Consider the following 25,243-nt stretch of genomic DNA (forward strand, 5'->3'; position numbering starts at 1 on the left):
TATACTACCTACAGTAATCTTTTAGCTGGATATTCTGTCCAGTATCCCTCATTGTAGTTCATTCATTTTCATAACTTTGCTATTGTATGAATTATTTTTGTTCACTATCCTATCATTGGGTAGCTGTTTCTAATTTTATAGAGGGTAAAGAATGCTTCTGTGATCTTCTAGTCCAGATGTCACATGTGCATTCAATAATGGATGTCACTGGATGGTAAAATATGAATCTATTCAAATAGCCCAATCCATAGCTGTGCTTTCACAAGGAGGGTCCAGCCTGCACTTATGGTGGCTCAGCAGTCTCATTGCTACACATCTTTGCCTTAACCATTGCTTATTGTTTTTATCATGGGTGGCATGAGTAATTGCAACCCCATAAAATGGATGAACCTATGATACCCATTTTGGTTAGAGAAGTATATCTAATTCTAACTAAGAAGTCCAGTCATTCTTGCAATGAGTTTTTGTTGGTTTTGTTCCTTAATGGTAGCATATCATAGCACACTATTAAAATGCTATAATAATCGTCTATTCTATTTTTTTTTTGTAATCTAGTTTCTTGACCTTATAAAATTAGTCTTAAATTATAGTCACAAACAAAAACAATTTTATATTGTTTGATTGCCTTTGGGGAGATCATTAAAACAGTCTTTCGTTGTCTAAGGCTGTGCTTGCTGCACATTTCTCAGATTCCCGTGGGCATCGAGAAACAAAGCAGCATCGACTCTTTATACCTCAACAGACAACTGTAAAATCTTCAGAGGAGGCTTCCCTACATGGGTACTAATTGGGGATGCTGGGGACCTGAATTCACCCAAGATGCAGAGAAACAGCCCATCCTTTCATGCCAGCGGGAGCTCCGTCCGCATTTACTACAGTTTTATTGATAGGACCATTGCCATATTACTGGAATTCTGTGCTACAGCATACGTGGCATGGTTTATGTCTGGTTTTAGGCCAGTTTGAAATATCATTGTTTTTCTGCATATGTGTTGCTTGTTCTTTCTAATATCAGCAATTGCGAACACACAGTTCCAGAATATGGAGGCAGAGAAGGACTAGTAACCGTCACTTCCAGCCTTACGTGGATCTACTGAGAGTGGATCTACTGAGAGTGGATCTACTGAGAGTGGATCTACTGAGAGTGTAAACCAACAGAGACAAGCCTTTTTTCTTTCCTTCTTATTGCTACTTCAATTGAATACTTTTTAAAACAAGTTTAACAAATATTTACCAAGTCAAGTTCATGAAATACATCCATTTATATGTGTTTTGTGGCTGCCTCTATATTTCCTTATACACAATTCATCCCTCCTGTGGTCACTATTTTGATTAGTCCCTTTAAACAGCAATGTCTGCTAAGTCTAAAGAGTTTAACCCTCTTTCACAGATGTGTGTTCCTTTACGAATGTAATGATGGACGAATGAACTAGCTACCAAGGCTTTGGAAACAGCACTGTTAGGCGAAGGCAGAAGTGACCTTACTGAAAGACTGATTCATATACAGTTAGCTGGCTGTTTGAGCCATTTTCATGCAAGTTTCTGCTTTTGTCAACACTATGGAAGTGTCATCTAATCTAGCTTACTAGGGTGTCTTAGTCAGTGTTCAGTTACTGTAAAGAGACACCATGACCACAGCAACCTCTAAAAGGCAGCATTTAATTGAAGCTGGCTTATAGTTTCAGAGGTTTAGTCCATTACCATGGCAAGAAGCATAGTGATAGAGAGGCAGACATGTTGCTAGAGATATACCTGAGACTTCTCTATCTGGATCCACAGTCAGCAGGAAGAGATACTTGGGCAGGCTTGGGCCCTTAAAACCTCAAAGCCTACCTCCAATGACACACTTCCTCCAACTAGGCCACATCTCCCAGCCCTTCCCAGTTACTGCTGTTCCTTGATGACCAAGCATTTAAATATATGAGCCTATGGGGGTGGGCGTCATATATCCTTATTCAAACTATCATGGGTTCTGATGCAGAAGCTCAGCTTTAACAGAGTACACAGGGTGATGGAGCAGTATGGAAAGTGGACTTGCAGCCACTGCTGTACTTGGAAGCTAGCTTGTCATTTGGACATTATTGGATCGAGAAAAGGTTTTGTTGGCCAGTTTCAAAATTTCTTGACATTGGGTTTGCATGTGTGCCTTCTAATGCTCACAGCAGCAGGAAGGGAACTGCTGGTGTCACGATGCACCTACCTCATGGATCAGGAGACTGATGTATGAGTAGGAGTGAGTTGTAACCCACATCCAGGTCCTTTCTTCAAAGGCCCTGCATTTCATTAGTGAGCTCATAATCTTAGCCACCCTATGTGGTTCTCTGACTTGACTTTAAAGGAGCTCTAAAAAAAAATCCAAGTAGATTGTTCAGAGAAGAGTACAAAACAGACTCATATTCCAGTTGATACTGTGAAGACTATAACTAGATACTTACAGCAGCTGTAATTATAATCGCCAAAGTTTGCAGTTACCAAGATACGTTCAGTAGTGGTATGGATTCGTAAACTGTGGCTCATCTTATTAATGGGGTATTACATGATGCTGAAAAGAAATGAGTTTTTAAAGACAAGCAGGACTTTGCCATTTCCAAGAAGACAGATGGGATGTAAAATTGTACTCAAGATTCAGAAAGGCAAACATTATATATTTTTCTATCATATGTAATCTAGATTTTTTTAAACTATGAAAATGCAACTATTTGCGATGGTGTACCTGAGGAGGAAGGATAAAAGAGGATGATGGCAAATGGGTATTACCAAAGTTCATTTACTTACATGTGTAAAAACGTCACAATGAAATCCATTACTGCAGTGAACATACACTGTAGGGAAGGAGGAAGGTTTTCATCAATGAGCAGACATTTAAGGAAACAACTAAGCGAAGGGCTGTGCCCTTAGAGAATATTGAAAATGGCAAGAGTCTGCCTATGTGCGGTTCAGCAATATCAGAAATCTATACTGCAGCTTAATTTTGAAAGCTAGTCTCCCTTCCCCTCTCCCTCTCCAACCCAGAGGTCAGCCTGACTCTGCTTCAGGAATGCTTTAATTAAATAATTAAAGGTGTGCATCACTATACCTGTCAAAACAAAGGCTCCAGGCATTTCAAGATTTGAAATTATATAGCATTTCATATTTGTCAATCCTGATGTATGGGCCTGTTTATGTAATATGATATGATTTTACATGTGCAAATGCATAGATTCCCGTGTGTATTTTGAGTGAGCCTTTGTATGGCACAATCATGGGACTTCTGTTCACCACCGCCCCTCATTCCCACAGACAGCAAAGCACAAAGAGGGTACAGAGGTGCCCAGGTTACACAGCTGCCAGCTACTGAGCTGCCGGCCTCAGACTGTCCCTTACTGACTGTCTGGTGCCTGTCTCCAGGATTCCTGGTGAGCCATCACTGTGTCACCATTGTGAAACACTTTCTTGCAGAAGTGGGTGGCTTGCATTTACCAGATGGCCTGTTTCCCGAGGGCAGTTAATGAGCAGGGTGCCTGTTGTGCACACCTCTCTGAAGCTTCTCCCAGTCACCTTGTTTGTAAACACTGATCCCCTATCTCTGAGTGCATCTGTCTGAAAGGTTAAAGTGTAGCAGCTTTAGCTCTAAGTCTTGCATTACTCTCCTTTCTGCTGATACTTCTCACTCTTCTGTATATAGCCCTGAGTCTAGCACTCTCCTCAGGAATGGAGTGGTGAGATCTAGAATCCTTCTGAGAGGCGTCCCTAGTTGTTCTCTGGGTCTTCCTGAGGTGAAAGCTCGGAAGGAAGCTCTAGACCACCTGTCACATCCTCAAGGTGCAGGGAAGAGACCAACCTTGGAGATCCCACCTCCTTGCCTTACTCTGGGATTAGTGGCCACCCCAGCCATTTCTCCATGGTCCCCACATATTTATGAATGTAGGTTTGTCTTCATGGGCATGATTCTTATAGGTGGAATTTGGGCTGATGAGGACAGAATATAAGAACCAGAATAAGTTTTCATCTTTCTCAAAATTACAAACAGAGCAACCTGCTAAGAAGGGTGAAATTCTCCACTAGTGTGTAGTTCATATCGTTTAGCAGTGTGTAGTCTGCTGGGACCACCATGGTGTATCCCAGAGGTGTCTTGTCAAGGACTCAGTGAAGTGATTACTGTGTGTGTGCGCGCTTGTATCTCAGCATAAGGTTTATGTTTTATAGATTACTTTTTAATCAAACTGGTAGAAGGATTGACCATTCTGTCGGGTAGAAATGAATGTGAGCTTGCCCTGTACTCTGTAAGTGACCTAACATGTCTGAATGGAGTTTGATTTAACAAGCCATAGAAGGGTACTTGGAGGGTAGGGGGTGGTTTTCCAGAGACATGAAGTGAACTCCTGTGGTACAGCTTCTGCCAGTTTCTGTTTACTTTGTTAGATGGAATAAAGGCCTTTTAACTTTTCAAAATGACACATAGTGTGCATAGCATCCAGTAACTGTCCATGTGTTACATTCAAGTATTATATAAGTGCATTGCTGCACTTTTCTAGATGCTAAGAACTGTGCGATAGACACTTCTTACTATTTGTGTATAAATTTAGGAAACTGAAATTTTAGTGTATTTCTCCAGAAGGAACTCCAAGTATCAAAATTACATGAGAAAATCCTCACACAGCCAGCACCTTGTTTCGGAACACTGGGTCTTTGCTTCATATGCCCTGCCCAGTCTACTTGCTGGAGCCATTTCCATTATGATCCTACTCTGACAGGATGACAGAGCCAGGGGCCCAGTGGCAGTGTCTTTGCTTCCCTGGGAAGAGGGAAATGGTGTTTTTCACTCTTTGGTTTCCCTCCTAACCATGTGCTCTCAGTGGCTCTGCCTCTCTCAGTCTGTTCTCCACATGCCTGCTCACTATCACAGGCAGTGAGTACAGAGTTTAACCTGTCATAGCCAGTTCCCTGTATCATTTCCTGGAGGCATCTATTAGGGAAGGAGCGCACTGGTGCAAGGCTTTGCAGATCTGTGTTCTAGACATGACTGTCCCTGGGTTGCCAATGGTTGGCTGAATGTGTGGTGAGGTTGAAGTTTTAGACATGTCTCTCTGAGATCAGATACATCAGAGAGCTCTGTAGGTTTGCACTTCAGGAAAGCAAGCCTCTTCCATTATCACATCACTACCGGGGCCTGGGTTTGATGAAACCCTGATTCTTTACCAGATGACTAAGCCCAGGTTTTCTCAGTTGTTGGCTTCTTACTAAACATAATTAATAAGGATCCATGGGAAAAATGAGTTGTAGCAGAAACCCAGTTCTGAATATTGCCTCATGGAAAAGAGAAGTTGCTTTTAAACACTGGAAATTGGTTATCTTTACCTGCAAGCCCACTGGAAGCAGGTACACAGGTATAGAAACAGACTTCACATTGCTTACAGTTTGCCTTTGGTCTTCACTCTTATGGGCAGCTTTGCCATCTAGAGGCTCAAGCTAGACACATTCTGTTTTGTTTAATAATGAAGCACTACAAAGTAAGAAGTCAGTCTTAAATGCTCCCATTAATATTTGGTTCAGTTGTTCAGTTAGCTGTTAAGATTTTCTGCAAGCTAATGGCTGACTTAGTATGTGTGTGTTACATTAGGGATCAAACCCAGGGCCCTGTGCATGATAAGCAGATGTGCGATCACTGAGCTAAAACCTCATCCAGTTTTGAGACAATCTCTTAGGGTGGCCTTGAATTAATAACTATACCATAGGTCTCAAAGTCATGACCCGTATGCCTTAGACTCCTGGTTTCTGGTATTACAGTTACCATACCTGATCAAGGCTGGCTTTTTGTCTGCTTGTTTGTTTGTTTTAACCTATCTTCAGAGTACTGTGAAGTAGCTCAGGACTCTGTTTTCTTTGCTCAGCTAATTTGATAGTATTCTATCCGGATTACACCATCCTTATATATTAAGGTAAGAATGCTAAAAATTGGTTTTAAAAAGGTAAGAATGCTAAAAAAAAAGTTTTCCCAAGGCTCCTTGAGTTTATTTAAAATCTCATGCTTCTTCACGGCATATGAAGAACATGTGTATGTTTCTTTACATATGAGATGTTTGCCTCATGCTATCTCTTGTGTCTCTTTTTCTGTTTCCAGGCCTTCTGCCTTATCTAGTAGCCCGACGTATCCAGACTTGCCCTTCATTAGGATCTCCCCACACCGTAATCCCACTGCAGCCTCAGAGTCCCCCTTCAGCCCCCCACACCCCTACATCAACCCATATATGGACTACATCCGCTCATTGCACAGCAGCCCATCCCTCTCCATGATCTCTGCTGCCCGAGGGCTGAGCCCTACAGATGGTAAGTCTCAGACACGTTTGTATTTCCCTTGCAACACTGTATAAAGCAGATCCAGCATATGTGAAGATTTTCCCACATGACAGACACCGAGGAAAGAAAATGCTTTAAGTTCAAAATTTAATTTCAGCTTATAGCACTGCTTTGTGGGTGGTGGTGTCCATAGTTTTGTAAGAATAGCAATATAGAGAGGAATTAAATTTAGAGAGTAATCAAATTGGGATTCATAGCAAGATCTGATGGACTCACCTCCCTGCCATAAATGCCCTCCTCTTCTGCACTCCACACATGATTAGGCAAGCCCTTCAGGTATTCCCATGACAGTATGAATTCCCTGAGTGCCTTGCCCATTTTCTAATGAATGCTCTTATGTTCTGTATATCAGAAAGACACATTTTTACAGATATGTCTCTGAGAACAGAGCTTGACACACCACTGTGTATGGGGATCCTGATAAAACTGATAGTTCTTGGGGCAGACCAGTGTGGAGTGGGGGACCTGAGTCTTTAATCTGATAGAAGCTTCCAGGTGATGTTAAGGCTGTTGGCCTATGGTGGGCCGTGATATAAGTAGCAAGAGCTTAGGGGAGGAAAAGGACCCATTCTTAAGTGTACCTTCAGCCTCTGAGCATGCCAAGTAAAACTAGAACATTGAGAACTAAGAACAAGCTAGACTTTATTCCTGTAATTCCTGATGCTCATTTTAGACTTCAAATGCAGGCTTCATTTGGAGCCGGCTATTCATAACATCCTATCAGCCTATTCCTTAAGGCTTGTTGAAATATTGAATGTGTCTTCTAGGTATATATAAATGTTTGCCTACAAAGGCTCAACTTTTCATTAAGATACAAAACTAAACAAGCTTTAGTAATTGCTGGTGGGGGCTGTGTTTGCATGCTTTATTATAGAATATAAGTCACTGCTGGTGTTACATAGTAAAGAGATACTGTGAAGTTCATTTCACTAAACTCTCTGCTACAACTTCCATACCTCTAATTCTAACATTGGAACTATAATCTGAGACTGTACACAGTGTCAGCTGTATGAAGTTTCTGAGGACTCGTTCATTCTCATGTATGTCCAGGAATATCCGGCTTCTACAAATAATTACTCCCTTATGTATTTCCTTTTTAAAAATTCCGTATAGCGAATATTTTCGTAATGTAGCCAAGAGATACATTTTTTCTCATTTGAGCAATATTGACATTTTAAAAACCTACAAAAAGTAAAAACATGATTAAACTTTTCTGCTTGGAATTTGATTTTGTGATAAAGGATGTTATGTAGTAAATAGAACCAAACATAAGGAAAATGGATAAGGAGATAAGAAATAGGCTCAAGGTGCAATTGGAGTTGCTGTACCTGACTTGCAGAAATTTGACTGGCTGAGGACTTGGTAGTTGTAGTTACTGAATGGAAATCATGCCTGTTGTCTGCATTTAATTATCGTGAATTAAATATCCATTGGTTGATTGGTGGTTCTGCCTTCCCTTTCCTGCCTCATGAGACTCTAATTAATAAGAGTCTAAGTTACTTTTCCACTGCTATGAGGAGGTACCATGAGCAAGGTAACTAATAGAAGAATTTATTTGGGCTTACAGTTACATAGGGATAGACTGACTATCCTGACAGGAGGCAGGCAGACATAGCAATGGTACAGTCACTGAGAACTTCCCACGACCAGAAGTAGGAGGGAGGGAGAGAGAGAATTAGCAATGGTGTGAGCTTTTGAAATTTCAACTCTTATCTGCAATGAAACATTTCCTCCAATAAGGCCACACTTCCTAGTCCTCCCCAAACAGTTCCACTAACTGGGGAGAGAATAGTCAAGCTTATTCACTTCTGGAGTCCATTCTAACTCAAAGCATCATACTACCCAGTCAGATCATTTCAGTAATATAATTAATATAATATAATTCCTCTTGTAGTCTAATACTTTAAAGATACTCATTTGTGCTATGTATCATGCATAAAAAGTATTCCATGTGGACACCAATTGAAACCATCTGTTGCTAGGACTTTTTGCTGTAGCTAGTAAAGTGTCTCTGCTCAAATGCTGTCCCTAAGCACTTTATGAATGTGACTTGACTTCTGGCTCCTAGCTGCTTCATGAAACTTTCTGAATCCAGATTTCTGAAAATCTAGAGGCCTCCCTCAGAAGTGCTGCTTTTGCACGTAAATTGGCAGGTGGAAACTAATTATTATCCCACTCATGTGAGAATGACTCTTGCCAGGAAATTGTTCCAGAGTGATAGGTACATTTTCTTTTTGATTTTGTAGTGGTGGGAGAAAAGGGAAAAGGAGAGCTTGTAAATTCTGGAACATGAAATTGCGGCTTATCATGCAGTTGTGTGTCAGTAGTGGGTGCTGCTCTTTTCCTCTTTCCTGTAAACTCTGACTTCTTCTGTTAGTGAGTGTTAACTCAGACACTCCTGTCAGGAGCCTGGGGAAGTATTTTAAGTATGTCTGGAAAGATATCTCAGTTGTCTGCATTGTCTACTATTTTAAAAAGTATGAACATACAGTAATTATCTTTAGGAAACTATTTCCTTTGCAGGCGAGGGAGTCAATCATGACCGTGTACATACAGCTTAATTTGGTACCAACACTGGGACAAAGTTATGTATATTGGACTCCCCATAAATTACACTGTCTAGTTAACATCTTTGCTTTCTTAGTATATACATGTCTCCTCTGTGATCCCAAAATGACAAAATTACCTGAATTACATGTCTCTTACAATGTGTCCCATCTTAAGAGATACATGACTATATAAAAATTCGAATTCATGATAATTTAACAAAAACCAAAACTTTTATAATGTATTTTACTATTTTTATTCCTCCAGTTTTTCCTTCCAGATAAAGACATGATGCAAATGAATGCATACGTAGAACAGCTTTATTGCACAAGTCATAAAAGAATTGTGTTTGAAGGTTAAATGGCAAGTAGGCTTAGAATACTTCCAAAACAGTGTCTCCTTGTCTGTCTTGCAATTGTCACTGTCTTGTTTCTTCTTGTAGCTCCCCATGCTGGAGTCAGCCCTGCGGAATACTATCACCAGATGGCTCTGCTGACAGGCCAGCGCAGCCCTTATGCAGACATCCTTCCCTCAGCTGCCACTGCTGGTGCAGGGGCCATCCATATGGAGTACCTTCATGCCATGGACAGTAAGTGACAGGGCTGGTTGCTGGAGAGCCGGGAGAGGAGCAGAAGCTAAGTAGGAAAATGGAGAGCAAGCTGCAAAGGTTAAGCTAAATTTCCAATCTAAAGTAAGAAGGAACCACCCTGAGGTGACCTTAGCCTCCTGGTGAACTGAAATGTGCAGCGAATTGTAGCTTGGTAGCAATACTAGAAATGTAGTTGGTCAACAAATTATTCTGTTCTGCTTCTTGTAATAAGAAAAGAAAGGAACAGATTCCTCTTGGATTTTGTGTGGCCGCTTCATGGATTTTTATCCTTTAGATAGTAGGCGTTAATTTAATTCAATTTATGCACTCATGTTAAAATACTGTGCTTCATGAAGACCCTTTGCAGGTGCTAAGAACACAGAAGGTTCATAATAGTTATACTTAGTGGGGGGAAATCCAGAGACATCTCCAGATTTTAGTTCTGGGCAGTGAAGGAAAGAAGATCATGTAATTTGCATGCCACTTGGGGCATGGAGGTGTCTAGTGGTATTAGGATTCCTTTGGGTAGCAGTGGGCCTATGATACTGCTTTTTTTTTTTTTCCTTCTTGCTCCAGCCCAAAGAATTATTTGTTTATTATATGTAAATTTGCTGTGTCTGTCTTCAGACACACCAGATGAGAGTGTCAGATTTCCTTATGGATGGTTGTGAGCCACCATGTGGGTGCTGGGATTTGAACTCAGGAAGAGCAGTCAGTGCTCTTAACCCCTGAGCCACCTCTCCAGGCGATAATATGGCTTTTTAGAGCATTTCAAAGCTCTATCTCTGAAAGGACCTGTTCAGCAAATATCCTTTGGCATGACCTTGAGGAGTGATGCTAAAGTCCAGCTATTATATCAAGTGGTCAACATATGTTTTTGGTTTTTGTTTTTGTTTGTTTGATTGTTTGTTTGCTTCTTAGCAGTGGTCTTTGACCCTTGTCCAGCTAGGCTTTGTTTGGAGTCATTCTTGTCCGAGAAGTGCTTCTGTTAATCTAGGCCTCAAATGTGGGGATTAGGAAGGGATGGCGGATGGTCCACATAGGAATAAAGTTGCCAGTCTGAGTCTACTAACCACCCAGGACCACCTTGGTGTCCTCTGAAGGAGTGTGGCCTGATGCTGGCCTCTTTGGGTAGCCTGTTACCACACACAAAGCAAAAGAACTATGTTGCGCCCTTTGTGAGGGTTTTGTTGTTAGCATCAGTAGCATAAAGAGCTTAAGTTTCAGATTCATCATAACCACATTTCAATTAGCAATTGTTTGGGGGGGGGGAACAGTTCACTGTTATTATGCAAATTAGTTATTTAAAAATCTGCAAATAAAGAATTAAAATAAGAGAGACTCCTTGGAAGGTCAGCCTGCATTACTCTCTCTATTTGATAAGAATGTGTTTAGTCAGGCGGTGCCTTTTTTTTTTTTTTATCTAAATAAAGGATGAAGCTACCCTTTTACTTTGTAAAACCTAATTAAAGGAATTTTAATTTGCCAGAGTATATGGTAAATTGACTGTCATTAAGTAGGAATTTAGATATCCTATCATTCATCACATGAAAAGAAAGCTCCTCTTTCTTTGTCAGAAATTTTTATTAAAACAGAGAAACAAAAACAATTAACAGAAACTAGGTTGGAACTCCTTGTGCTGGAGCAGTAAAACGGCCCTGTGGCTAGGCTTGTCGTCGCTCAGAGGTAGAGTTCTCACCTAGGCTTTGCATAGTTTCTACCTCTGCAGACTTGGTGGAAGCACATTGTGTGACCCAGGATGGACCTTGACATGGAGGCGAGAGTACATGATGTGACATAATAGACTAAGCTGGTATATTCATAGCTCTGACCGTCCCTGAGATTGAGGGACCATGAGCCTGTAATTCCTTTAAGGAACATCCTAGGGGCTGAGAAAGAGCAAGAAAATATGGAGTTCATGCTATACATATGGCAGAGACTGACTTAAATTAAACTAGTGCTGTTCTCAGAGAGAAGCAATGAGGACATTTTCTGTGACCTGAAGAATTTGATGAGAAGGGTTTGTCAGGCCTCGGGCCCCTGACTTTGAGTGATGTATAGTATATTTAAGGCTCCCTATGTCTCATGGTATTACATCACCTCCCACATCACTGATAGTTAGTGAATGCTAGCATTTAGAAGGCTAGGGTCAATCCTGATCATCCTTCCAAAATCCGGCATGGCGGGAATACTGAGTGTCTAGGTTATCTTGCTGCTTTTGAGTCCTACGAGAAATGGTTGTGTGAAAAAGTCTGGTCTGTCACTCTAGTTGTCTAAAAATGACAGACATTTCTTCATTAAAATCTCTTATGATGCAATTAACTTATTGCAGTGAGTAGACATAAAATAGTTACATTCAGGATCAGAGCATAATAAAAATGAGATGCCCCCTTGAAGACTGGGAGTGTATGGAGGGCCAGGATTACTCTTCTGTACTTACGTGCCCTGAGTCTGCGGGTGCTGAAGCTGTTCTAAATGAGTGAACCCAATTTAAACATGACTGAAAGAAAACATTGAGAAGGCACCGTGCTTCTCATTCAGTGTGGTGGAATGGTGTTACATATGGATGTTGCTAACAGTACCATTGTGGTACTGTTTATGGTTGTGAGATTAACTGTACAGCCTTTCATACTCACTTCTTCTGTTTCATTAAATTATCTCAGCAAGGAGGGTTGTTATCTTGCTTGAGGTCAGTTGTGGTAACACAAACTTTTAATTCCAGTATTTGGGAGGCAGAGTCGGGGGATTGTCAGTTTAAGGCCAATGGCATACCACCCACCCACCCCCAACACACAATACACATGTAATTTTCTGAATGAGGCAAAAATTGTCACATCTCTGTAAGCATCCTATGGAACATAAAATCTTCTGTTTGTACTTAAAATCATTGACAGTCGATTTGCTTCTTGTCTGGCAGGGTGACCTTCTGATTCATTAAGCTTTAGTTTATGACTGACTTGTACATTGATCTTCAGAAGGCAGACATGGACAAGCGGTTAGCATTCGCTGCTGTGACCTAACACTAAGATCTTGATGTCTAACAAATTTGAATGCAAGTAATATTTCACTTTAACCCTTCAGTTAGAAATCACCATATCAAGTGGGCATATGTTTAAATTGAGATACTAGCCTCCAGTTTAAGAAGCTTAAAGACTGAAGTTTAAAGACTTAGTTCTTTAATGGAGAAGATGGGTCCATCTCAATATCTTTAGGCATATCAGGTCTTATTCACATTCTTGGCAGGGTTTATGCCTCCCAACTTAGAAAGTTTATAAGATACCGCCATCAACAACATGGAATATATAGGCTTAGATGAGGAGGCTTGTAGGATGGGAACCTTTCTTGACACCACCAAGCCCAAGGCTGTATAAGGCAGGACTACTCTCTGCATTAGAGGGGTTTGACAGTGCCTTGCCTCTTCCCACTAGATATCCATAGTATACCCTGATGTCAGACACCTCCTGGGGTACAGAATCACCCTAAATTGAGTATGGCTGACTTGCGGTAATGCATTTATAAGTTGCTTTAGTGATGCTGTAGGTTTACCAGGGAGCATTTAACTGCTGGGTTCATGAGAAAGGCAGGCATAACTACACCCAGTTCTTTATTTTAGCATGCTTTAGTTCTTTTTTTTTTTTTTTTTTTTTTTTTTTTGGTCATTCAATTCACTGTCTTAAGATGGTGTGTGTTAGAGTGGAGAGGGCATTGTGTTGCAACTGTGGGAGCCTCTGTCTTTGTTGCTTGTGGTGAATTAATGATGGGAATATCTAAGCAGCTGTCAGATTCATAAATCATTAGAAATAAGAAGGCTAACATATAAAAGTCTCTCCCTTTTGTTGGGCAATTTATCATGTTGCCTGTATATTAATAAACAGTGCTCCACTGAGGTAAACCCTTGGAAGATAAATATTTTGCCCTAATTTCTTCAATTGTAGCCAGTAGATCACAAGAGAGAGGAGAGATGCTTGTCACCACAAGTTGCCAACTTCTTGTCCCTCTCCGTTCTCACCGAGAACTGACAGTCAATAACATATAGATTCTGGCTGTAGGTAATCAAGTTCTGCTTTGTTTCTGTAACAGGCACCAGATTTCCCAGCCCTAGGCTGTCAGCTAGGCCCAGCCGAAAGCGCACACTGTCAATATCGCCACTGTCAGATCATAGCTTCGACCTTCAGACCATGATAAGAACATCCCCTAACTCCTTGGTTACAATCCTCAATAATTCCCGTAGCAGCTCTTCAGCAAGTGGTTCCTATGGGCACTTATCGGCAAGTGCAATCAGGTACGTATTTTCCTGAATCCGTTATGTGTCTTTATAATAAAATGTCAGTGCTCATAAGAACCAGTAATCCATCTGTAGTGCCAGTGGTCAGAAGAATTAGCAGGCTGCTGTATACATACATACTAGGATTCCGGTTAAATACCACAACAATGAGCCAAAGTTAATTTGTTTGTGTGCATTATTCAATAGTTGTTATATGGCAGTTATTCAGTTTCAATGAGATCTCTTCTTAGAGTTAGAGAATTTTAAATCTCTTATCCAGTTCTTCTGTTGCAAATATTTCTGTAGAATAAAAACTAACTCTGCCTGGTTGCCTCGTATGTAAGAGTTGGAGGTACCTACCTAGCCAATCACTGGTGAGTTAACAGGAAATCTATTGAAAACATATTTCTTATTTTTTTAATTATATTTTTCCAGCTTACCTTTAAAGATAAAACTTTGGTTATCTCTTCTGTGTACTTAGGTAATTTTTAGAAACCCTTACATGAGTGTAAAGAATGTAAGATGCTATTGCTAATGATCAGATTTGGGCTTACATCCCTGAATATGAAAGGAATATGAAAGAAGCCATGCTAAGAATTTGTGAGATACTCATGTTGCTTTTGTCAGTTGATCGCTTTCCTCTAAACGGTGCTCGTTACAGAATTAGCAGTGTCCTAGCAAGTAGTTAATTAAGACAATCCTGCTTATAATCTTTAGCTCTCATTTTCACTCCAGTTTTCACCATGGTCCCAAAATTCCCTTACGAGTAATCTTTGCATCACAGTTCGTCCCACTGTGGGTGCTCCCTCATCTTGGAGTCATCCTAGTCGTCCCACTGTGGGTGCTACCTCATCTTGGAGTCATCCTAGTGAACCTGGCATGAAGCCAGGCCGTTGGGGAGGGAAGACGGATGGGCATTGGGAGTTCAAGGCCAGCTTGGGCTGCTTGACAGTCTGTCAAAAACAAGCAAAATGAAACCCCAGGAAGACACGATACATCGATGGAACATATGATCTAATCACTATTCTCACTAGCCTTGCTTTTAATAAGGAAGAATGTATTTTATTATTTTTTTTTAACAAATGGGCAAGAGCTCTAGTTATTAATTGATGAGCCTTTCATGGTGACTTTACATGTTTGGGAAACTTCAACAGTTCAGAAAAATGCAATAAGTAATACTACTGTCTCCATGTTTATTAAGAATAACCCCTTAGAAGGTGGAGAAAGTAGACACTATAGCCAAAAGGACGGAGCGGAAGTCATGACCGCACAACAAATCCCCATGTCAGGAGGGTGCACGTTTCAGACGTACTTGACGGTACAGACCTTTGAATCCACGGTGGATCAGAAAGCTAACCTCAGAGATTTGCAAGAGAGCATTGATACTTTGATTGGCAATCTGGAACGTGAGCTCAACAAAACCAAGCTGAACATGAGTGTTTGAGATGGACGGCTTATTTTATTTGTGATGATGTCATCAAGTTTCATGTCAATCCTTTTTCTGGGGAAATATATATATATACCTTAAGTTAATTCCTAATAAGTTCATGTCATTCAGTTATAAACACTATTCATTAATATGGTTATTTTACTTGTGAACTGAGCTGTTCTGGGCATAAAGGTAACCAGACCTTGAGAGATATTTTAATAAACCTTGCCAGTTGTATGGAGGAGACATGCAGATGTTTGTAAGGGTCGGGTACGTTATTACCCCGACAAGGCTTCGGCGAGAATGTTCTTCTGTACGTGGAGACGGATGTTCTCTGCAGAGGACACTGCAGCTGGACTGATTTGCAGTCAGAGTCCCTGTGCAATGTCATTTGGTCATATTTCATTTGCAATATGAATGCTGCTGCTATAAGAAAAAATTTTATAAATGTAAAATTATACAGGTATTAATGTATTTTGTATTAACATTTCATAATTATTTAAGCTTATAAAAATTAAATATTTTTATGGTTCTGAGAATATATGTTTATAACTTAATTATGCGTATAGGTTTTAGAATGAGGGAAGGGGTTGGCTACAGCATTCCAAATATTTTAAAAATAAGGCCAAAGTTATTAGCTTAAAAATGTCTTTTTCAGGGAAAGAATGTTTAAGTTAAAAGATAAGTTACATAAAGACCACTTGAATAAAAACGCACCAGAACTATTTGAGTAGAAGCAATTGCCTTTCTGTTTTTGCTTTGTAGACACAGTCTCCCTGTGGAAAGTTGTAGTCTTTTAGCTTCATAAGGGATCAAGTGACCAGATGCCTGCACATTTTAGTGACTTAAAATGACTCCACCTGCTCTGTGCATCTCTGTCTCCTGTGATGCTCTAAGTATTTGTTTATAGAGGTATACTTAACATGCTGACTTCAGTAACTGCCCTTGTTTCTAAGGAAGTCATCTTGCCAGAATGCTACACGTTACAAAATTTTTAAATGTATTAAAAAAAACTTTTATACTTACAGAATGTGTAATTTTACAAGTATAAATGAATATGAATTACTAAGTATAAAGTGTGACAGCCATAAAAAACAACCGGTTTCTCACTATTTTTCTAAATATTAAGGTACTTCTATGCAATACAGATAACACCCATGTAATTTGAAAGCCCACTAGTATGAAGAAAAATAACTACTTTTATATGAGACTTTCATGTTTTAAAACATTGTGTAACAAATGTAACCAGAGGTGATGCTGGTATGTATCATGGGTTAACAAAGTATTTTCAAATGTTTTCTAGAGAAAGTACCCGTGCTTTTTGTTTGTTTGATTGCTATGTCATGTATAATACATAAATAAGTAGTATAGGGGTGGAAGTGGTTTATTAAAATAGTATAACAGTGCCATGCTATTGTAAAAAATAAGAAAAAGAAAAAAAATAATAACTAATACCCTTGTTCCACTAAAACATTTTTCAGTGCAGTTTTGATGTTTTGTTTTGTTTTTTAGTTAAATTGTCAGCATTTCTTATTGGCAGGCAAGTTAGTAGACCCTTGATGTCCTGACTTAAAGTTATCATTTCACTAAAAGTGGAAGAAGAGATTCACTTTAAAGACCAGTATGGTCTCAAAAGATCCAGTGGCAGTCAGGTGACCTAGGACTATCTCGTACTCATTTTCTTTCTTTCCTTGAGTATTTTCATGCATATCCTCTCTGTCAGTGGGTCATATCAGTCTTTGATATGCATTCATAGTATGCTAAGAACATTTCTCACTTTTTTTTTTTACATAGAAGGTAATCCAGTATATGATGAGCTTCCATGTACCATTATAATACAGTAAATATAGTAATGGTCATGTCATCTCCACTTGCCAGGGAAACTTTGGTATATTGTTGTCCCTAGACCTCAATAAATCAGCTCAGCAATCATCAATTATGGACCAGGAAATGGCAGGGAAAGGAACGATTCTTGTGGATACCCTGAGGGCAGAAGCTGATCTGAAAAAATGAGCAGTGCAAAAAAAAAACAAAAAAACTGAGTAGGAAGTACATTTGATGTCTGAGTTTAACTGGGTAAGCATATGGACAGGCAAGAAGCACAAGGAAGGAAGAAGGCACAAGGAAGGAGGACACTGGCCAATTTACTGTGCTGGGTGAATATTGGTGCCACCAGCTTTGCAGTCTCCTGCCCATTACTTTACCCCAAAACAAGCCTGACTTCTACACTCATCATTTTGCAATGTCTACCTCATTGTTAATGTTGGCAGTGCATAGGGAATTATACACATTTATTTGTTCTGCTATTGTCTTCCCCAGATATTATACCATCATAGCAAAAGAAGGCATTTCAAAAGATCCTTATGGATGTTCAAATGTAAATGGGATGGAGAAATGATTAGTAAATGGATTCTCTGTAGATCAAGTATAGCTTTTTCATTATAAATTTAGTGATAAATGACGAGGGTTTCCTCGTTGGCTGTTTAAGATCTGGCATGGTTAGGAAAATCATCTCGTGAAAATTGTATTCCTTGTTCTATCTCCCAAATTCCCCAGTGAGTTGTTTACCTCTCCAGCTTCACAGGCGTTGGAGTTTTCCTGTTGTCTGTCAGACAAGTATGGCCTGGTGGCTGTTGTGTCCTCTGTCCTCTCTTTTTTTGTGCCATCATCCTCTCTGTGTAAGAATTCTGTGGAAGAAGTAAGTCTTTTCCATGTCCATGCATGCTGCCTGGTGGAAAGGAGGAAGCAGTGTGTTCCACAGCTCTCTCGCTCTGTGCTGGTAATGGAAGTGAATGTCTCACTTACACTAGAGAAGCAACACATACACACAGATGAATTAAATGGACTGGAAGTAGAGAACCACAATGCCAGATTACCGTTATATTTAAAAATCTCTGATCCCATCTTCTAAAAATTCTGTGGTGTCCTTTTTACCTCCTTAATATTAGTAAAGTAGTTGTACTGGCTAGTTCTGTGACAACTTGACACAGGCTGGAGTTATTACAGAATAAGTAGCTTCAGTTAGGGAAGTGCCTCCATGAGATCCAGCTGTGGGGCATTTTCTCAATTAGTGATCAAGGGGGGAGGTCCCCTTGTGGGTGGGACCATCTCTGGGCTGGTAGTCTCAGTTCTATAAGAGAGCAGGCTGAGCAAGCCAAGGGAAACAAGCCAGTAAGTAACATCCCTCCATGGCCTCAGCATCAGCTCCTGCTTCCTGACCTGCTTGAGTTCCAGTCCTGACTTCCTTTGGTGATGAACAGCAGTATGGAAGTGTAAACTGAATAAACCCTTTCCTCCCCAACTTGCTTCTTGGTCATGATGTTTGTGCAGGAATAGAAACCTTGACTAAGATAGTAGTTAATAGTATCTTTTTTTAAAGATAATTTTCTTCAGATTATTTAATCCTTAAACATTTGAATGAGTTTAACTACAAGCTAGGTGTGAAGGCTAGACAAAGAGTAAATGAGCCTTTCACCTTCAAGGAACTTTCAGGAAGAAATGCCTCAAAGCAGACATGAGTAACGGAGCAGCTGGTGGGACAAGCTTATTGATTGCTGGTCATTGCTGCAGAAAAAAAAAAAATAACCCGGGTCGCAGGAAGCTGAGACCTGTAAGATAAAGGGAAGCAACATAGGCAACACTTTCTGTGACCACCTAAGAGCAGTGATAAGCAGATAGCTCTAATGAAGGGAAGAGCAGGGCATTTGAACAAACAGCATTGGACCAGAAGACTAGAAGAGAGTAAGCTATCGGCAAGTCAGCTAGGGTGCAAGTTTGGGGACATTGACAGAGCAAGCTTTTGCAATGTCTGTGACTGATGCCATAAGACCAATGGAAAGCTTTGAGGAGGCTGTTTAATACTAAGGCTGTGAAGATGTGCTCAGAGGTGGGCTGTCACAAGCGTGTAACCACCACAGTGTCAGTCTGCTGGGTCCTCTGACCTTCCTTCTGTTCACCAGGTTCCTGTTCATCAGGATGAACTGCCTCTGAAACCCTTGAGTGGCTGAAACACAGCTAAAACAATCCTGGGAAATACCACACACACGAGAGAAGTAATAGTGGCTGATGCTGCTCATATGAACAGGACTTTCCTAACTGTGTGTCAATGCTCAGCCCATTCACTGCCTTGAAGCTTGTGAGTGACTTACCATACAGTAGGCCATTGCTATTTCTATTTATGGCTGCTTGGTGGCAAGTACCTTCTTAGTTTTCTACATCATATTCTCAATAGAAAGCCTAGTACACATTCTCCAGGGCTACTCCGAGTATGCATACCAGAATATAAAGGTTAGGACACATTCATTTTGAGTGTGTGCATTTGTACCTCTTTCTTCTTTCCTGCTGAGGCTTAACTGCCTTTTTCTATTAAATGTGCCTTAGGAATTTTTATGGGTGGAAGTAGAAGTTTTTATTTTGTTTGTTCTCAAGTATAACCACATGGGTGCATATGTATGTCTATATCTATTCATATGAATTTAATAGAAGCTGTGAGGCCATTCTCTGCAAAACTGGAAAGATTGTTCTTTGAAAGGCAGCTGTTGTCTAGTAAATGACCTTGTTAGCCCAGAGCCCAAAGCGTGACTAGGAAATCTGGGGTGATTAGAAGGCAGTTCCTCTAAGGTCAGTTTTCAAGTTGTGCTGTCTGCCGTCCCCATGCTGCTTCATTTTACATCCAAGACGTATCTGGTTCATGAGCAAAAGATTTAGGAGGGCAGAAGCCAGAAAGCAAGCACAGCCCTTCGTTCTTCTGCCTTAGAGATCTGGGCTTATCCGTGTCCCAGTTTATAGTAGGACTCTGTTCCTGTTCAGAGTGTTTTGACCTGAACCAAGTGCCCACATTTTTAATCCTCATACTCTGGGGTGGATCTCTGTAAGATCAGTCCAACCTGATCTACATAAAGAACTTTGAGACCTTGTCTCAAAAAATACATCCACTTCACTTCTAAGAATTAACTGGCATGGCAAATTAGGAAATATGTATTTATTGATAGTCATTAAGGAAAGTAGAGTTTACATTTAAAGCAAGGCATTCCCTTAGACTCCAGAGGAATCAGCTATTGTTGGCACAATCCACTGGATTTAGGAACGGTGCCTCTGAGACTTGCTGTGTCTTTTTACCTTCCACTTCGGGGCTCTCATGTGTAACCTCAGTCTCTCATTAGCCACCTTCCTAACCAACTCTGCTCAGCTCACTCTCAATCACTGAGAGATTTCAGAGATGAACTCGGAAACCTAGGAGGCTTTCTGCTGCATCCTCGTAGATCAAAGGTGTGGCATACTTAACTGCCTGGCTGCCCGTAACCACAGCTTTGTGGTGGTTTGACACAAGAAAGAAAGAACACCACCTCTGGCCGCCATTTTATATACATAGGGAAGGGCAATTATGTGGTTACTATAGGGAAAAACTATTATTTTCAGGGAAAACACTGCTTTTTATTAGTTAGCACACAAATGAGTTTTCAGTATATTATTTCACATGACTGTGCTATACTCCAACTTTTCCAGTTCCCATCCAGTGGCTGAGTTCTGTAGCTTCCTCCTCGCTTTCATTTTCATGTAAAAAACAATCACTTCTTCCAGTGGGAAGGCCTGCATCAGTCCAAAGCCTGTGGCTTTATTGATAGCACAATTACTAAGAAATTTAGCATCACTTTTCCTACCGCCCGCCATACATAAAATTCCTCACAACTTTAAAAATACATTTTAGGGTCTTCATGTAAGCTATTTTCATGGGAGTTTTCCATGTGATTTGAATATGATGACTTTGAAATTCCTGTTAATAGTAAAGTTGAATAAATGTTTAATAATGTATTTCTACAGTATGAACGTTCAGTGTCCCACTTATATATTAATCTGTTGTTGTAAGAAATAAACAGAAATGTGATTTACTGACTGCTCAAAGGGAGTGTGTGTGTGTCTGTTGTCTGTTTGGGTGTGTGTATGTGTGTGGACTCATAACTTATTGATGTGACAAATAATGTGCGTAATAACATGACTGCATTTTGTTTTACCAAATTGATTATAATTACTAAATAGCCTCCCAGCTACAGATAGGGAGACATGTAGATAGAAAGTACTCAGTTCAAATTTCTGGAATTAATGAATGAGATGCATTGTATATAACTAATGGCAGTTAATTAACTGTCATTTAATTGTTTTATGTATCTTCTTTCTGCTAACATCTCCAATTTTACCCATTTGGGGACAGTTGGTGAGATTCTAACAGACTTCCATGCAGGAAACTGCTGTATTATTTACCACAATATGAAGAAACAGCCCAAATTTTTTTTGGGGGGGGGGATGAAAATTGAACCTAAGGCCCCCCAACGTGCTAAGCATGCACTCTATCCATGAAGTGAACATTGTAAAAAAAATCTTAATTTAAAAATTTTGTTGATAAAATATACATACAAGCTAGAAATTTCTGTCTCAGATTTTGAAAATCTTATTTAGTTTTTTAAATTGTATAAATGAGTGTTTATCTGCATGCATGTATGTGCATCACATGTGTGCTTGGTGCCCACTGAGGCCAAAAGAGGATATCAGATTCTCTGGAATTAAAATGATAGTTTTGAGCTACCGTGTGAGGCTAAGTACTTAGTCCCAGTCCTCTGTAAGAGCAGTGAGTGCTCTTAACTACTGAGCCATCTTTCTGCCTTGGAAGTCTTGTTTTTAAGTCTTTGGGAAAATGAGCTGCTGTTCACATAGAAGTGTGAGAGAGGGGGACCTGACTGAGCAGTTCTGACCCAGCTGTGCTCAGGATTCTGCAGGGAAGCCATGGGTCTAAGGCCCTGTTAAACAAATACTCCAGTAACCATAAATTGGTCCTGATTAGTCAACATCTAAAAGCCAAATTTTCTACCCTTTTACTCTTGGAAAAGTAAAGACAAGTCGGGGCTTCTGTTAGTTATTCTGGTGATCCAGCCAGTGTCAAGGAATTCTAGTGCCTAGCTTTTGCAAGTGTTTGTGTTGGAGATGTTTTGCCAGTGTGAGTTAACCTACTCATATCTGGGAAGAAGGAATCTCTGTTGAGGAATTGCCTCCATGAGGTTGGCTATGGGGCTTTTTTTTTTTTTTTAAATCAATGATGATCTGGGTGGGCCCAGCCCACTGTGGATGGTAACAGTCCTGGGCAGATGGTCCTGGGTTCTATAAGAAATTTCAATAATATTGATACTTTGTAAAGAATTATAGAATGAGTATATGCAGTATTTTGCAAGGGCTTCTGAGGCATACTCTTTAAGTGGAATTAACCTGTTCTTTCTAATTTTGCCCTTTGTAATCAACAAAGCCTCTGTTGTGCTACCATATTGTGAGAAGCGAAGTTAAACGTTAGCTTTGATGCCTTAATACTGTTTGATACATATGCTGTCTGTAGTTTTCAGAGGAATACTTTTTCTCAATACAGCTTTTGACTTTGGGTTTCCCTCCCTCCCTCCCTCCCTCCCTCCCTCCCTCCCTCCCTCCCTCCCTCCCTCCCTTCTTTCTGATGGCATCCTAGGTATGATGGGCAGAATAATAGCCCCCAAAGATGCCCATGTTCGAAACCCTTGAACCTATGAACAAGTTACCTTATATGCAGGTGTGGTTAAGCTGAAGATCTTGATTTTAGTTTGAGTTATCTGTGCTACTAAATTAATGACCAGACTCCTGTGAGAGAATGCCAGAAAATCAGTCAAAAGGGAGATCCAGAGTGAGATGGCAACTGGAGCCAGGGAATGTGAGCAGCCTCTGATAGCATGGAAGAGCCAGGAAAGGCAGGAGCTCACGGCTTCGTGCTTAATTCTAGAGGCAAAGGGATCTGAGTAGGGGTCACAGGAAGTTCTGCTCTACTTTGTGAACTACTACTCGTTAGTAGTCCTGATTCCCAAACATCTACTCTGTTTTTAAGGCCCCAATTCTGATGTCACTTGCAGCTTAAGTATCAGTGGCCTCTTCCTAAGTTTCCTTCCTTCAGCCTGCTGAATAGTTCAGGCCCGTGAGAAACTGAAAATTGTATAGAGGTTAATGCAGGGTCTGTGGACGATCTAATTATCCCTGAAGTGGGGTCTTCAGGTTTTATTTCTTTAATGAGTAGACTAAGGTACTTACACTTGGTAATACACATTCACCCAAAGGAGGTGGAGGTGCTAAATCAGTGTGGGTTTTGATGAATGGCTTGTACACTGAAAAATAAATTGGACAAACTGGCACAGAGCTCAGTGAACATGAAATCAGCTATTAGAAGAAAGCTTGTGAACAAATTCTGAGGTAGATATGCATCTTTTGATTAATGCCCTATCAATCATCCACACAGCTACCTTAGGTGAGTGTTGCTGTAATCCTTCATGGTTGCTTACAGAAATACAGGCAGAAAGTATAGCACTGTAGAATAGATATCACTACTTATTCTAACTTACTGTGAACAGGCACAGTTTTTACCATGTTTCTGCTTTCCTTTATTCAGGAAATACAATGTAAAATGAAAGGCAAGACCCTCAAAGCCTGGTGGATTTCTCTTAGGGTGTTCTTAATGGTATTCACTTTTAAATGGGCAAGCTATTGTAACAGGAAACTCTCTGTAGGAATAATAGTAATGAATTCTTATTGAAGCTGCTCTTTTATGGGTTATAGTCAAATAGACAAAAATGTAAAGTGTGTTAATGAAGGGAGTATATCTCTGGAATTATTACTGAAAGTTGTTGAAATGGTTTGAATTTTGTTATTGTAATTATTTTATTCTCAGTTAATGTGCTTAGCAGCAATAGTAATTAACCCACCAGATTGGAAATTTGCATACTTTCTACCTTTAATATGAGAAACACTGGTTCTTTCTGGCTAACATTATAGTTTTGTGTGTGTGTGTGTGTGTGTGTGTGTATGCAGTACATTTATTATCAATAATGTTGTATAGAAGAGAATTTTCCATGGATAGTTATTAGTTCTCCGTGTATTTATATGCCACTGGAAAGTCCTCTACAGTCTGTCATTGCTTTTAGAGGATTTGATTCCTAAACTGTGCTCACAGAAAACTTCTGGACATTGGCCACTGGCCTGAGTATCTTGAGATAAAGGTAGCACTTCCTGGGGACAGACTGTGACCTGGAAAATATGTGGCAGAATAAAGTGGTGACAGGCATTAACATGCATAATAGGTTGTAATGGACACTTAATGCTGGTGTGCTGGAGGAAGGAGCTGAGCTCTCCCACTGGAATATTCCTCCATCAAAGCCCATTGATCACTGATTTCAGTGGGGAGAGCTTAATCCATCAGCGTCTGTAACCAGACGGCACTGATGGAAATTCTTTAGGTGGTATTCTGGATGAACCAAGCTTTCCATCTTTACAAACAAATGAGTGATATGACAAGCATGGTGTTCAAAACACATTTAACCAATTGATTTTCTTTCCTCTTGTAATAAGATCTGGAGACATATGAAAGCGATCGGTGTGAGCTAAGATTAAAGAAATTGCTCCATGCACAGGAGCAAGTGGAGCCCAGAGCACTGAGCAGTATAAAGCATGGAGTCACACATTCTCTTTTTTCTATAAAGTTTGTTATTGCAATAAATAGTTATTATTGAGCCGATGCCCCTTATTTCCACTTTCTAGAATCTTCCATCAGGATTGTGATCTGGGCAGATGTGCACATATGTCTGATCTTCATGCTCTGCTTTTTCTTGGAAGTATTCAAAACTCTTGGCAGTGATTGTTCCTAATTTCTCTCATCAGAACAGAAGGACCTGGTGTGATTTGGGTGGCTTCAGATAAAGCTATAAATATTCTTAGTTTGTGATACTCTCTGGCGTCAGCAGAAGTGATCATTTTCTTTCTCATCTTCCTCCACAGCCCTGCATTGAGCTTCACCTACCCCTCCGCTCCTGTGTCTCTTCACATGCATCAACAGATCCTAAGCCGACAGCAAAGCTTAGGCTCCGCATTCGGACACAGCCCTCCTCTCATCCACCCTGCTCCAACATTTCCAACACAGAGACCTATCCCTGGGATTCCGACAGTTCTGAACCCCGTCCAGGTCAGCTCTGGCCCTTCTGAGTCCTCACAGGTGAGAGGTGCAGCCTTGCTTCAGCTTGGTCCACAG

The 25,243-nt window shown here is 40.3% G+C and overlaps 1 protein-coding gene across 2 annotated transcripts in view; it reads left to right on the top strand.

Moving 5' to 3' along the window:
• Gli3 (GLI-Kruppel family member GLI3) overlaps positions 1-25,243 on the top strand; it is a 266,304-nt gene that overhangs the window by 171,246 nt on the left and 69,815 nt on the right. For both annotated transcript variants that reach the window (NM_008130.3, XM_006516552.3), the window contains exons 5-8: positions 6,101-6,306; positions 9,326-9,472; positions 13,553-13,754; positions 24,994-25,207. In NM_008130.3, the coding sequence (NP_032156.2) occupies positions 6,101-6,306; positions 9,326-9,472; positions 13,553-13,754; positions 24,994-25,207 (769 nt within the window). The remainder of the gene's footprint in view (positions 1-6,100; positions 6,307-9,325; positions 9,473-13,552; positions 13,755-24,993; positions 25,208-25,243) is intronic.

This window comes from Mus musculus, chromosome 13 (assembly GCF_000001635.26).
Source record: "Mus musculus strain C57BL/6J chromosome 13, GRCm38.p6 C57BL/6J".
In the NCBI taxonomy this organism is placed as follows: Eukaryota; Metazoa; Chordata; class Mammalia; order Rodentia; family Muridae; genus Mus; species Mus musculus.